General features: G+C 32.8%; 1 protein-coding gene across 1 annotated transcript in view; it reads left to right on the plus strand.

Moving 5' to 3' along the window:
• The window catches only part of TNKS (tankyrase, TRF1-interacting ankyrin-related ADP-ribose polymerase), a 166,594-nt gene that overhangs the window by 90,678 nt on the left and 59,673 nt on the right, over positions 1 to 16,243 (plus strand). Inside the window, exons 6-11 of the mRNA XM_004682203.2 lie at positions 7,390 to 7,484; positions 8,919 to 8,985; positions 9,337 to 9,523; positions 13,165 to 13,286; positions 14,712 to 14,803; positions 14,893 to 14,971. Of these exons, the coding sequence (XP_004682260.1) occupies positions 7,390 to 7,484; positions 8,919 to 8,985; positions 9,337 to 9,523; positions 13,165 to 13,286; positions 14,712 to 14,803; positions 14,893 to 14,971 (642 nt within the window). The remainder of the gene's footprint in view (positions 1 to 7,389; positions 7,485 to 8,918; positions 8,986 to 9,336; positions 9,524 to 13,164; positions 13,287 to 14,711; positions 14,804 to 14,892; positions 14,972 to 16,243) is intronic.

The raw sequence follows: 16,243 nt of genomic DNA on the forward strand, positions 1-16,243 counted from the left end.
TCACTGTCTCAAAGAAGTTACTAGCTATACTTAGCAAACTGATCATGTATATATCTCTGTGCCTGAAAGGAATTTAATAAGCTATCATTACATAGTTATTATATTTTCCTGGGGATTTTATATTAACTACTGATACAGCATTTTATTTGTAGAAAGCAGATACTAATCTATGTTACAAATGATAGATTTGAATGAGAAGGTTTTGATAAGATATTCAAAGCAGAGATAGAATAACGTAATTGTCCATTTGTAAGTTGTGTTAAATAATTACAGCATAGCCACACAATGGAGAATGCAAAGAATAGAATAGGCCTATATGTACTCACATTTTAAAAGATGGGGGGGAGAAGTTGCAGAAGAATATAGGATCTATTTGTGTCACAAAAACTAAGGGGAAAAAAGAGAAAAACACTTTTATAACACATGAAAAAGTATACTGTATAACTATAAACAGTGATTATTTGGGAAACGGGTTTGTTGGACTAGAAAAAGAAATAATATATTACTTTATATTGTTTTGGACAGAGCATGTTACTTTTATGATTAAAAAGGGAATTTTGGGGCCCTCCCTGGTGGTGCAGCGGGTTAAAGCACAGCACTGAGAAGCTAAAGCCACTTCCGCATGAGTTCGATTCCCGCCTGCCCCGGAGGTGACCACATGGTGTGGCAGACCTCTCCTGACACGCCCGCTGCTCCCCTCAGCAGTGTACTTCGTCGATCTGCCTGTTCTGCTCCCCACTTTGTCCCTGGTGAATTCTCTCACCCTCCGCATCTCTGGCCTGTACCCAGTTCTGTATGAATAAATAAATAAATCTTTTTAAAAAAAGATTTATTTTTATTGGGTGTAGGCCAGAGGTGCAGGGGAAAAGAGGATACACCAGAGACAGAGCAAGGGGCAGAATGGGTCAATCTACTGAAATACGCTGCTGAGGGGAGAGCTGGCAGACAGGAGAGGTCTGCTGTACCGTGTGGGTTAGCTCCCTAACTTGGGATTGAATTTATGCTGCTGTGGCTGGCAATAGTTTGATAGCACTGGGACTTTAACCCCTATGCCACCAGGGAGGCCCTGAATACACAATAATGTATTTAAATCTTGAATCAATTGTTTTTATGATTTTTTTTCATGCACTGGAAAGTAGATTTAAAAATTAAATGGTATCTTATTTTGATGTTTAGTCTTGAGCTGTATTTTGTATTCAATCATTGTTTGTATTTGTAAATCATTAAATTGAAGTGGGAAAATGTTTTGCTAGGCCTTTAATTTTTTTAGAAGGCATTTCCTTTATTAGTATATTTTGATTCACTGTTGTTTCTGCTAACTAATTATGACAGCTGCGTTATATGGAGTGAACCAAGAGGTAAAAGAGTCAAAGATGAGATCAGAAATTTGGAGAGTTAAAATGGGAGAGATTATTCATCACCTTTTAAAATATTATTAATACTTTATCTTTAAGGAGGGGCATTAAAAAAGCCTTTGAGAGATTTTGACCAGAATACTTTTTTAATAGTACCTCTCTTCTGCTCTGTAGTGTAGACTCTAAGAGAACTGTGGTGGAAACAGGATCAGTTCCAAGGCTGTTGTGACCAATCAGCTGATCGTTGATGATGGTTTAGTCAGAATGGTAATAGGAGATAAGTGAGGGGTGATTGGATTCGGTAGATATTTTGGAGATACAGCCAACAGAAATAGTCTGGTGCACTGAACATTAAGTATGAGAGAAAGATAGGATCAAGAAAGGCTGAATAACTAAAAGGATGGAGTGTCATTAAGAGCAATAGGATATTCTAGAGTAAGTTTTGCAGGAGATCCTTGGGCATGGTGAGCATGAGCTGTTTCCTATATACCATGTGGTAATGTCAAGTAGGAAGTCAAATGAAAGTTTGGTGTTCAGCTGAGGACTAAGCTGAGCACCAAACTGAAACAAGTTTAGATAATAAAGAGTAAAGATGTCTGAGAACATCATGGAGTACTCCGTTGCCAAGAAATGAGGAACAATCAGCAATGAAGACTTAGAAGGACTAGTGAGGGCCACTTTCTAGCATCCTGGAAACCAAGGAGGAAAACATTTTAAGAAGGATCAGATATGTCAAGCAGTGCTAACGATGAGGACTAATAAATAACCATTAAGAAATAACATCTGAGTGCACATATGATATACTTAATAAGGTGATAAGTAATAACTACTATTTGTTTAGCTTTTTCTTTGTGATCCTATATATAGCTTATATCTACATATACACTATATTACATAGAGTATACTTGTCAATATATAGTATAGTATGTAGCGTGTATATATTATGTCTGTATAGTTTATAAAATACCTTGTATGACAGAAATTTAAATTCTCATTTTACAAATACTAGAAGTCAACACTGAGAGACGCTATGAAATTAAGCCAAAGCCATGTATCTCATAAATTTTACTAGACAAGAATACAAACCCAGGGCTTGAAATCCTTTATTCATTTTCTTATATTGTGTTGCCTAGACTTATTATGTGTAGAACTGTTAAGACTTACTTTAATCCTTATATGCACTGCAAATCTACAGTGTAGTAGGTAAATACAGATAAATCTGTATGTATTTCATAATATATAAATTTATTATTTCTCATGCCCTGACTATAAGAAGAAAATTTTGAATTGCAGAATTTCTTAAATTAAGGGCTTTTTTTAAGTAAACATCTAATAATATAAAAATGGTAGTAATATTATTTTCCTTAGAATAATACTTAGATTTATAGACAGAGAATACTTGTAGTTATTCTATACTTTATCAGTTTCTGTTTGACCTAAAATAGTCCCAACAAAAAAAGATGTTTTGAGACTAAATCTGACCTGTACAAACTGGCAGTGATTGCTGTCCTGTGTATAATAGTCTTAAGTATTGGATTCTTGTGTTTACTAGTTTGTAGACATAAAAACATAGTAAAATAAACTGTGGATATTTTACAAATGTAGCTGCTTTATTATTTCAAAGTTGAAATTGCACTGTTAATTTTCCTAGCATTTAGAAAATTACTTTTATCATCACCCTGCCATTTGGCAATTGAGGTAGAAAGTTGGCACAATGTGGTAAATTTATTCCTAAGCCACATTATTTTAATTGCCTTACATCAAAAGATAGCATTTGGTATATAATGTTTAATTTTGAATTTTTTTTTTTTTAGGGAAAAATGTCTGGGTTTTTAGTAATATACACTTGCTCAAATCATCCTTTGTTCTCGATTTGTACATATTCTGTTTGCCTTCTACCATTTCCTCAAATTTATTGCATGTATTTGATGGATTTTTATATGCCTTCAAGTAATACTATTTAGTGTTTGTAATTAGCATCCACTTAAAATGACTGCTTGGAAAGTCTTGTGTAGCCTACTCTATACTCACTCTCTCTGTGTATTCACCCGCTGTTATAGTTCAGCTGCCTTATCTTAGATGCTACTACATTTTGCTAACTAATGCTGTCATTATCTCTCCTGGGTTGGTTCAGCAGTCTCTATTCATATGTTCCTGCATGTCACCCTCCCTCTCCAATTTATTCTCTCTAGAATAACTGGCATGGTCTTGCCAAAATTCCAGTCTTAAGTAATTTTTCAGTTTAAAGTCTTTTAAGGCTTTCTCGGTGTTCTTTGGGTCTCCTCCAATTTCATACATACTCTTCACCACTATCTTGTCTCCTTTGGTTTCTCAGTTACACCTTTTCTACTAGGTGTTTTATGTTCTTCATGCTACCTGTGGTAAAGTTTCCCACCCTTTTGCCTCACAGATTTCTGTTTATCCTCATGTATTCTAAGACTTTTCCTTGACCCTACTTCTATCAACCATTGGAGTGGTTTACATATGTGACCGCTAGCATCTCACAACATTTTGAACTTCCTATATTGGAACATTTGTCACACTAAATTGTGTTTGATTTTTTTAGTTAGTTGATGTCTTATTTAAAGTCCATAAATAGTGTGTGGGGGTTTGTGTGTGTGTGTTCCATCTAGGGACTCTGGGTTTTTTGTTTCATTTTAAAGATTTATTTATTTATGCTTACAGAACTGGGGTACAAGCTAGAGGTGTGGTGGGTGAGAGCATTCACCAGAAACAGAGTGGGGAGCAGAACAGGCCGACTGATGAAGTACACTGCTGAGGGGAGCAGTAGGTGGGTCAGGAGAGGTCTGCCATGCCATGTGGATCTCCTCCGGGGCAGGCGGGGATCGAACTCATGCTGAAGTGGCTTTTAACCTCACAATGCTGTGCTCTGACCTGCTGCACCACCAGGGAGGGCCCAATTCTGTGTTTTTTAAGGAATAAGAAAGTCCGTTACACAAAATAATGAAGCTTTCTTCTTTACCATGCTATCATGTTCTAGATATATGCCAGTGATGACCTAGTTTGTTTTTAGCCTTTACCTTTCCTAAATTCTGGTCACATTTCCATTAGGGCATCAGGTAGGCACTTCAAAATCTAAATTTCTTCTAGGTTCTTCTTTCTTCTCTCTTACTTGCTTTTCTTTGATCATCATCTTTTCCCTTCCTTTCTTTCTCCCTCTCTTATTTCCTTCTTTCAACTGTAAGACATTATCAAACTCAAAAGTACCATATTTACTACCAACATATCAGTTAGTTATTCTATCATATTTTCTTCCTAATAATTTTTGACATGCACTACTTCCCTTCATTTTTCACTGCTGCTTTTAGGAATTCTGACCAATTTTTACTTGGTCAGTTATAGCAGCTTCTAATTTATTTGAATTATGCACATTTTAGCATTTTAATAACTAAACATAATACTATTATGAAGCATTATGAGTAATTTTTAGTCCCTAAAAATTTGCAGACTACATTTTTCTTAGTTTTATTCTCCTAAGTTAATGTGTGTGTATAAATCCACATATGCATTCACTTACAGACGTTCATTTGTAAGAATAGGAAATGAAAACTTATTGATCAACTATATACAAATAAAATGTTATGAGTGACACTTACAATATGGAAACTGAAAATCCTTTTGTGCATCAGCTAATGAAAGTGTCACCTTTTCATATAATATTAAATGCCAGCTTAATGACTCATTGCTCAGTCATGCAAAGAGTCATTGTTTCAGAAAAAGACATCCCAATTGCGGTGTTAAGTTCAATTCAGTCCTATTAAATGGGTCAAGATGGAGTGATAGGACTAAATTTATCATCCTTCCTGAAACAATGTAAAACTAGACAAAATGTATACAATAGTGGCTTATAGAAATTGTTCATCAGGCATTAGTACATGGCAGTAATTCCTGAGAAATAGTAACTAAATAGGGTGTGAAAAGATGTGATTCTATACTTCTGAATCATATTTGGTAAAATAAATCTTTAAACGTTTTGAAAAAACAGGTGGTATGGTTGCTACAACTTGTGCCTCATAAGCAATTTCCAGGCCTTATTTCAGGGACGAACTCTGTAGCCTTCCTGAGTTGAGAAGGTGTAACTAGAGTTTGAGGAGACCAGAGTGGTGGAGAACAAGGCGGAGGATCAGAGAAGGGAGAATTACATGGAACAAAACTCCAGAGTCCTGTAAAGGGCTGACTTGCTATTTTCAGATGGGTACTTTTTAGCAAAGATATGAGGAAAAATTACTTGAGACTGGTCAAGCAAACACCCAAAAGTATTGATTCATACCAGTTTATATACTACTTTAGAAGGGGAAAATTAATCCTAGAGACTGCTCTGATCCTGCTTAGCGCAACTTAAAAGAAAGTTTTGAAAGCAACCAATATATGTATAACTGGAGTTCCTGAAGGAGAGAATGGTAGGAGAGAGAATAGGAAAAATATTTGAAATAATAGCTAAAAAGTTTCAAATTTGCTAAAAACCATAAGTAACACACTCAGGAATCTCAGCAAACTCTGGAGAGAGATTGAGTATTTAAATGTCCAGAGGAAAATGACACATGTGTAAAGCAACAAATATAAGGATAATTATAGATTTCTACGGTGAAACAAAGCAAGCTAGATGATAGTGAAGCCCAGCATCTTTAAAAACTAATTAAAGGAAGGGAGAATGAAGTCCTCAAAATAACTTAATACTCCTTAGAGGTAACATTTGTGGTAACATTTAACAAACTTGGATGAGCATGCAGTCCGGTAATATAAAATATAATTTTAATTTATATGTTTACTATTTATACACCTAAGTATTTTATATGTGGCATTTCATATTTTAAAGTATATATTAAAGAAAACTATCTGTATTGTGAGATAAGCTAGGATGAGTAACTTTATCTCATTTTATACTTGAGGAAGCTGAGATACTAGGTAATAGTTTGCCTAGAGTTCATAAGCTCCAGGAGTATAATTAGGTTTTGTGGCTTCCTATTTGGGAACCTCCTCAATATTAGCTAAGCCCAAAGGTAGTTCCTAAACTTAGAGACTGTCAGAATATATTAAAATGTATGGAGTGCCTTGAGGGCAGAAGTAGATAATACAGTATTTAGTAATTCTTTTGTATCTTGATATTTGGTATATGTAAAAGAAGTAAATTGAAATGTAATTAAATCCCACATAGAAGACAGAAAACATGAGAGTACATTGAAGCATACTAAACTCTATGTGAAAAGTTGATAGTGTTTAAACTACATAAGTGAGGAAAGGTAGGAAAATTGCTATGACTGGTGAAAAGCTTTACATTAAAATAATGTTATTTCTGGTTTTTTGTTAAATGAGAAGTTTGATTATTGTAATTACTATATTAAATTTGAGCAGAGAATCTTTTAATAACTTGGTTCAACTTATAATGTTGCAAAAATTAGTTGGCAGGACACTTTTCCTTTGTATTGATGTGTGTGTGTGTGTGTGTGTGTGTGTGTGTGTGTGTGTGTGTGTGACTAAAGTTTGTTGCCACTAAAGTTTCTTTAACTAGTTCTTTAGGGATGCTTTTTTGTTGCCACTAAAGTTTCTTTAACTAGTTCTTTAGGGATGCTTTTTTAATATTTCCTATTTAAGAGAAATTTTGAGAGTTAACTCTTTGAGAGCGAGAGCTAGAATTTAAAAATTAGAACTTGAAAGGTAGATGGGACTCAAGATAAAGAAGAATGTTTTCAAATATGAGAAATACTAGCCGTGACATGGCTTCTTAGAACAGTCAGTGTTTCATATTTTTTCTTCATGAAAGAAAAAATAATGTGGAGAAGGTAAAGTAGGGCTTGATTCCTGAAGGCTTAGGGAAACTAGTTAAATAGCATGAAATTAGAATTTACTACAGAGGTGAAATGTCTGTTACCCATTTACAAAATGTAGAATTTTTGGCATTTCAACTGGGTGTTTTCTGTGTATGTTTCTGTGTTTGAAACTAAAGAGAGAAGATTACGTGGCAAAACAAGATTATTCACCTAAAGAGGGGGCTGTGTTTTTCTGTCTTTTCTAGTCTACTCCTTTACATCTCGCAGCCGGCTACAACAGGGTTCGGATAGTTCAGCTGCTGCTTCAGCATGGTGCTGACGTACACGCAAAAGACAAAGGGTAAGTGTACCAGTCTATTTGTGGCTTTTTTCATGAATTATTATGCCTTGTTTTCAACATATGGTTTTGAGCACTAAATAAAAAAGTAGTATGTCCCCCCCTTTTTTTTTTTTTTCACAGCTTGTGGAGCATTTTAAGAGTACTTGCAAACTATATTTGACTTTACTATTAAGTACCTCCTAAGGACACTTTTCATAAAAATTTCCAAATTAGTTTAACTGACTAGAATTCATTTAATTCTGTTATTTTTAAGTTAAAGGTTGTTTCTCAGTTGCAAATAAATTTCAACTCAAGTCATGTTTCAGAAAGAGAGATAAAACAAATTAAAAATCCTGAAAGTCCAGTAACAAAACTATCATATTTATCAGCTATGAAATATTAATCTCATTCATAAATCAAAATCATAAGTGTAGAATAATGTGATTTTTTTTTTGCCCCTGAGAAAATCTTGGCCATCTAAACTGACAAATCCTAAAAGGGTTGAAAGTTAATGTGGGAACGGGGTAAAGGGGAACCAAGAAAGTAGTTATATTGTTAATTTTGTAATAGGTGACTTTTGAATAACTTTTCACCAGTTTCTTCTCCAGTCTCCAGGGATCTATGAATCAGGTCTACTATCCTATTTAATGGGCTAACATTTCTCATTATCGTACCTTAATATCTAAAACACAATTGCCTATTACCCAGGTAAAGTGGATTCATGTTTCACACTCATGATTAGCATATAAGGAAGAGAAACTCTCGAGAGTTTCACTTTCCCCCTCTCCATGTTAGGAAATACAAAAGTGAAGGGAGAACTCTGTAATCAGACCATTATCAAAAGGGGAATCATTTATTTCAAGTCTGTTCTTTTTAGTGCTGTTTCTCTCTTGCTTGCAGCAGGTTTTATGCCATATGTGAATGGTGTCCCAGTAGAATAGGGGCACAAATGCCTGATGCTCTTGTACATCTTTGTTTCCTTGTGCATGTCTGAAAACAGATGGGTGTACAGTAGGTGAGTCTTCAAGAGAAGTACACCACAAAAAGGGGGCCGTTGACTCATTTAGAGTGATACTTTACTATGCAAGTTGTGATAGCTCGGATATTTTATTCTTACGTTGGAAATTACCATGAGTATGAAATAAAACGGTAGGAATATTTCAATTCACTACCAATTAACATCTATTTTCTGTAAATACTTGAAGATAAAGCATGCAATTTTCAATTAGCACATGTTCTTCTTTTACCTGAATATTTTCTAATTGATATTTTTATCACTATATTTAAGGATTATGATATGTACAAAATAAACAACATGAGCTATGTATCCTTTGTATCCTCTTACTATTTTAAAATATAATTTTATTAGGATGTTCTAGATATAAGTTTCTGAATACTTCTGAATACTTCTGACTATAAGCTTTTTGAAATTAATGTATTTTCATTTTCATTTAGCGGACTTGTGCCTCTTCATAATGCATGTTCATACGGACATTATGAAGTCACAGAACTGCTACTAAAGGTAAGAGAAGTTGAAGATACTGAATACCATTGTATTGTTCCATGAACCTTTTAGGATTTTTAAGACCTTCCTGCTTACTTGTGACTATGCAGATGCCTCTCATCTCCTTTTCCTAATAAACCTATTCTTTTTTTAAAAAAAGAAAATTTTGAAGAGAAGAAAATAGTTTTTTTTAATACTACTGCCTTAACATTTTTTAAATAATCAACTTATTTAAAAATTTTTTAAAGTAAAATTAAAACTCGTATTGCCATATCAAAGAGCTATAACTGAAATTCACAGTGAAAAAAATGCTTTCTAGATTTTATCTAACAAAATGATTGCTAATCTAAAACCTTTTTCTCAATTCAGCATGGAGCTTGTGTTAATGCTATGGATCTGTGGCAGTTTACTCCACTCCATGAGGCTGCTTCCAAGAATCGTGTAGAAGTCTGCTCTTTATTACTGAGCCATGGTGCTGACCCTACACTAGTCAACTGCCATGGCAAAAGCGCTGTGGATATGGCTCCCACTCCTGAGCTCCGGGAGAGACTGACTTGTATGTACATCCTGACTTCATCATTGCTGTTACAAATCGGACTGTCTCGTTTTTGTTCAATTAGTAGGACTGAAGTTTTGTTCTTAAATAATTCTGTTCTGTTCTCAAAAACTGGTTCATAGTGTACTGTAAACTTTCTATGACTAGATCTTCCATACCTCTTGTTTCTAATCATACACTTTCTTGCAGGAATGAGGAAACATACATATGCTGTATATGTTTGTATTTATTCCAGCCTAACTTAATCCTTGTATAAGGTTAATGAGGATGAATCAATCCAGGAACTGGAATTACAGCAGTAATTACATACAAATTTATGTGCTTCTGCTATTGGTACTTATAGATGGTAACATTACTGAATGCTAACTACTGCCCAAGTCTTGCAGGTTGCAAAATCATGTTTTTATTTTTCATGTTTATCATGGCTGAGTGCAACCACTTGCCCAGTTTAAATAAAATCATTTTTATGATTTGCTAGAAGCAATCTCTGAAATACTGACACATATTGCATTTGTGTATGTTTTCGTATGTGCGTCTTTAACATACTTCTTGTTTTAGAATACATATAGATTTATAGAAATTGTAAAGATTGTACAGAGAATTCCCATAAAGCCCCATACTCAATTTCCCATATTATTAACAGAAGACCATTCTGTAAATGGATGTCCTTAGTTTTTAACCTAAGGTCCTTTTTGTGTTTCAGGGCCTCATTATTAAGGGTAGCTTATTATGTTTAGTTATAACATCAAATACTGCGAGATGTTTAGTTCTATGTGTGGCTATATAAGTTTCAATTTAGTTAGTTGTCACCTACTGGTCCTGGGTTAGTATTTCCTTTTGCATCTTGTATTCTAAGAATCAGATAAGTGAATTTAAATATCTGAGAAAAGCTTTAAATGATGACTTAAGAAAAAGGCTCAAAATGATGCTAACATCTTAAATTTGTTAAACAGATATTTTTTAAAGATTTATTTATTGATGCATACAGAACTGGGGTACAGGCCAGAGGTGCAGGGGTGGTGAGAAGATTCACCAGAATCAGAGTGGGAAGTAAAACAGGCAGATTGATGAAGTACACTGCTGAGGGGAGCAGCGGGCGGGTCAGGAGAGGTCTGCCATGCCATGTGGGTCACCTCCGAGGCCAGGGATCGAACTTGAACTGAGGCTGCCATGGCCAGCCAGGAGAGCCTGCAATTTTCATCTTATATAAAGTGGAAATTTAAACTTATTTCAGTACTAAAACAGATCTGTAGACTACAGACTAGCAAACCCCAGGTTATAACTGGGTAGTATCTTATCAGTGAGTCCTTATAGAAGTGCATTTATTCTCTTCCACTGATAAGACTTTTGCCACTTGTTATCTTGCATCATGTAGTTAATTTCCCATCTTCCTAGTGAAATTTCATTTCATAAATAGTCCTTTGGTTTTATTATTTGTTACTCAATAAGAAAGTGTGGGTGATGTTTATATGTGGGCCTGTGTATCTGCTTAGCTCCCAACCCAACACAGTACATTGTCATACTATTTGACCAGCAAGTTTATTAAATTTGAGAATTTATTATCTTTTTCTAATTTCCTTATTTTAATTTATACACCTAGTTCAACTTTATCCTCATGTCGTCAGACTTCTATTCCCTTTCAGTGTTTTACAAATTAAGGATATTATTACGAGTTCTGAGATGTTATTTCATTGGTCTCTAATTTCAGTATAACATTTAAGATTTAACCTAAATTTGTCCAGTTCTGTAAAGGTAGCATTTTAGAGTATTTTTCAACCTTCTCAATATGTCTCTCATTTTCTTAAATAATATTCTACCAAGAAATTATCTGAAGAAGAAAAGGATTTAACAAAGGCAGAATATTTTCTAATTAAAACTTCCTTCATTTTATCTATTGCTTTATACTAAGTATTTATATTTGCAGAATTCTTTTAAAGAAATTACATAAAAAACAACATTATTTTGATCATACCCATACTTGTAGCATTTTCATTTCATACATCTGTCTCTCCTCTTTCCTGTCTTTGCTATTTTTCATTTTCATGAAACAAATGAACAAGATGATTTGCACATATTGAAATAAAAAATACTGAAAGTTGTTTTCATTCTTGTTTCAAAATGCATTTAGAAAGAGAAACCTTAAGTCATTTTATAAATATTAAATTTTCAGGTTGAGTCTCAGTAATGCAGGTTTACTGCATTCTTTTTAGTTTTTTAACTTACTGGAGGTTTTAAAAACAACCTTTATGTAACATTTTAATTTAAAATAATAGTTACATACTTGATAGAACTTCTGTTCTCTGGGTTTTCTTTTTCATCATGAGTATTCATCAATAAAATAAAACTTGAAAATAAATTTGGGCAGACATCTTTACCTTTTTTAAAAGATCAAAAAAGATAAAGAATATTTTACCTCTTATTATTTGAGAAAATATCATGCTATTTAAATTTTATTATTGCTTCATTGTTCTTTAAATTGCCTTACAATACTATTTTATAATGCTATTTGGTAATAATACTACAATAGTATTTTGTTTTTCATAAATTTGCCTAACATTTTAAGTTTCCTCTAAGCACCTTTCTTAAACTTAAAGAAGCAACTAAAAAGTTGCTTTTACCATTTGATAGTTATAGAATATTTATAACTATTCTCAACAGAGAAAAGGTTAGTATGATTTGAATTAGTTTACTTTTCTGTATATTGATGACCAAACAGAACCATACTTGTACATGAAAACATTTCTCCATACCTTTATTGAAAAGTTTATTAGTGGTTAATAAAGCCTGTTATGTGCCGATGTGAGATGGTGCCCTCAAAGGAATGGAAAGGAGAAAGGAAAGAATTCAGCACCAGGTAGATAAATATAAAGGTCTACATATGAGAAACCCAGAGTTGTTACAGAATGATATATCAGGTCACATGTCAATTGCATCTTCCTAGAGCAATTTTCAGCTTTTTGTTAATTATCATACCAAAATACAAACTAAACTGGTAAAATAGAAAGTAAGCCTATATGTTTTTAATAAAAAGGTGTATTGGATTTTTAATTTATGCAAAAATTTAGAAATACCTTTTTAATACACTTAGCTGCTCATACAAATGATAAATGTTAATTGTATTTGAAATAGTTTTCAAACTTTTGCACACCCCCCCATAATTAACTTTTACTATCTTCTCTTTCAAGACCTGTTCACTATTAATATTTTGTGAATAACTTAAAATTTCTTTTCTAGGCCACTGTATTTAGTTGTGGTAGCAATGGTAGTAGCAAGAATAATAGTAATACAAAAAAAAACTGACTCAGCTTATTTAAGAGGTACAAAGTATTCCAATGTGTATTCACAAGTTATTTACCAGGTTTTCCCATGGTGAATACATAAGGTTATTTGAAAACTTCTTGGGGTATTTTTATGTGTTTCTTTAGGAATTCTGAGAGTATGAAACAATCCTCATTTCAGAGCATACATATTTCAAAAGTTTTCATTAAGCGACCTCTTTATCCTTTGAATTATGTCGAGTTGCTGTTGTTAGTAAAATAGAGGAATATGTAAAATTAATCACTTTTTATATTTTATTTATAGTCATGCTGATGATTTTATAGGCTTAAAATATTTGTTATCTCAACCATTTTCCATAATAGATGAATTTAAAGGACATTCTCTACTACAAGCAGCCAGAGAAGCAGACCTAGCCAAAGTTAAGAAAACACTTGCTTTGGAAATCATTAATTTTAAACAACCACAGTCTCATGAAACTGCACTGGTAAGATTTAACTGTTAATCCACTCCTTCAGTGTAATAGTTCTATAAGGACAAAATATGATTTTTCACTTCAGAAACAGATTATCTCTTATCTGAAGTGTCAAGGATTTGAATTTTAATGTTAGCGGTGTTGATTTTTAAATTTGGTTCAGGAGATAGTTCTTTTCAGGGGGTAGAGAATAGACAATTGCTCAACCTTGATTTGGAAATTACGTTTACCTTTGTCTTTATGCAACCACATTACAAAAAATTTACCTTTGTGACCAATGTTTTCATAAAATACAAAGATGTAATTTTCATGAGTTTTCTTTTTCTTATGATTTCTATATAAATGCTATATAATTGCTATATTGTCTGTAGAAGATCAAAGTATTTTTAACAATACATTATATTTTGAGTAATTGTATTCAAAGAATTACTACATTCATTCTTTAAAAAGATAAGTTTGTCCCAAACTGTACAAATTGTCTTTAAAATTATTCATGTTTTTTCTTCTATTACATTATCACAAAGATTAATTTATTTTCCTTACCAATGACCACATATTTTTAAAATATATTACTGCTGAATTCTGAATATAAGTAGATGGCATGCCTCTGTAACACACCCTAAATGCACAGTTAACATTCTTACATGTATGTGACAAGAAAAGGTCAAACCAGTCCCTACCTACTGGATGCTTTAAAAGACTGAACTGGACTTTGTGTGTAAAGTTCAATATGGCTTCAAACTGGGGTTCTTAGACTTTCAAGCTACATAACTTTGTGACAGAATATACTCAGCACCACAGAATAAACCTGACCTGCTCTTTGGAATGTTTATTTTATTCATTGGTGAATAGACATCTCCTTTCTAAATTTTAATACAGATATTAATATAAGGTAAAGCTGAATAAAAAGTTATATAAATATTAGTATAAAACATAAAATTGCAAGAATACTTTTCCCTTTAAGCTCTCTCACTCTCTGGCTGTCCTAGGGCATATGGGCTATTTGCCTATGATGTTAAGAGTTCCTCTGTGGAAGCGTTTGAGAAATACTGATTTATGTGGATGGCAGCCTAATGAAGGATTAGGTAATTTAGTTATAGATTGCTGTAGCTTTGGAAATACCTATTGATACCTTCAAATAAGTATATACTGAATAACTATTTATTAGTTAAAGGAAAAAGAAATGAGGTCTCTTCTAAAGGTTGAAGAGCATCATTTTACCTTGTTTTAAAGGCTTACGTTTTAAATTTCTGGTTTACTAGAAGGAACTTAGAACATCTCCAAGTTATCTCAATATGTTTTGATATTCTTTGAGATAGTAAAGTTCTAAATTTGAGAACTTTAGAAATTTCGTTCATTCACTCTAGAACACTGAGAAATTTCCTTCAGAAATTTAAATAGGTTTACTTTATTAACTTAGTTTTGCTTACTTTACAGCACTGCGCTGTGGCTTCCCTACACCCTAAACGAAAACAAGTAACAGAATTATTGCTTAGAAAAGGAGCCAATGTTAATGAAAAAAATAAAGAGTAAGTGTGATTTACAGAAAGAGCCATTCAATTCTTAAGGATGAAATGCAGTGAAAAGTAGAAATGTTTTCCTTTTCTTCTCTCCATAGTTTCATGACTCCCCTGCATGTCGCAGCAGAACGAGCTCACAACGATGTTCTGGAAGTTCTGCATAAGCATGGCGCAAAGGTGAGACACACCTGGAATACAGTACCAATCATGGCATTGGGTAGCTGTCTGCTCTTAAGAGTACAACTTTCAGATTTTACTGAAGAAACTAATTTTATGAAGAACTGTTATGTATTTCAATTCATTAATTCTCTTTCAATCTGTTTTAAGTGTTTTTAATAATAAAAATAACTACTTGTATTTTATTGTACTTTACTGTCATACTCTATAAAGCAATAAAATGTAATAACAGTCTAATTTGAAATACATTTAATTTTGCATTGATATTGGAATTGCTGTAAACATTAATGACAGTTTATCAGAAAATAATTTGTGTGATAGTGAAAATAGCATTACTTATTTTAAAGAACATTTATTTTCCTTCAACTGATAGTAATTTTCTCAGGTAACCTTGCTACTACACAAATATGAAATTTCAAGTAACTTTTTATCTGAATGACAATGTATGAAACTATTACTTGCTTGAAAGGGAGGAAGGACACAAACTTACTATTCTTCAGAGGTAACTTGAACTTGTAAATTTTTAAATCCTAAAATTTTAAAATCTCAACCATCATGTCTATGTAATCTTAAAGTTTGTTAGAAGAATCATCTAATCGATGAAGAATTTACTTAATTTGTGTTTAGGTGGTTTTTGCACCTGTAAAAAACATTTCATTGTAACATCCTTCAATAAGTTTGCAAGAACATTGAGAAAGATGCCATTTAACCAGCAGAATTTGAATTAAAATCTTGGCATAATTCATAAGTTGCATTAAAAATAAGCATTATGATTTCCAAGTATTGCTAACCAGCTCTTTTTCTAGTGACTTAGTTGATCTGTGTAAATTTTTTTAAGTTAATACAGCCCTTGAAACCAGCTATTAGAAATGAACTTAGAATCAGACTCTTAAATCCCTATATTACAATTTTTTAAGAAGATTTAAACAAACTTTTTAACTGAGCCAAAAGATATTTTGTACAATTAATAATTAAAATGTTATTTTAAAAATTTTAAATGTTTCATTTTTCACATTGGTAACTTTTGAATAAGCTTCTATGTATTTGTTTTATAATATAATATCACATTGTCTAATTGCTATTTAAATATATATTAAGAGGGTTCTCAAAACATTCATTAACTCATAGATAAATGATTCAAATTTTTGGGTATCCTTGGTTTAAAAGGAAAATTAGTGTTTTTTTTTTTTTTAAAGATTTATTTATTTATTCATACAGAACTGGGGTACAGGCCAGAGGCTCAGGGGCGGTGAGAGGCTTCACCAGAGACAG

This window comes from Condylura cristata, unplaced genomic scaffold (assembly GCF_000260355.1).
Source record: "Condylura cristata isolate star-nosed mole 26May11 unplaced genomic scaffold, ConCri1.0 scaffold00014, whole genome shotgun sequence".
Lineage (NCBI taxonomy): Eukaryota > Metazoa > Chordata > Mammalia > Eulipotyphla > Talpidae > Condylura > Condylura cristata.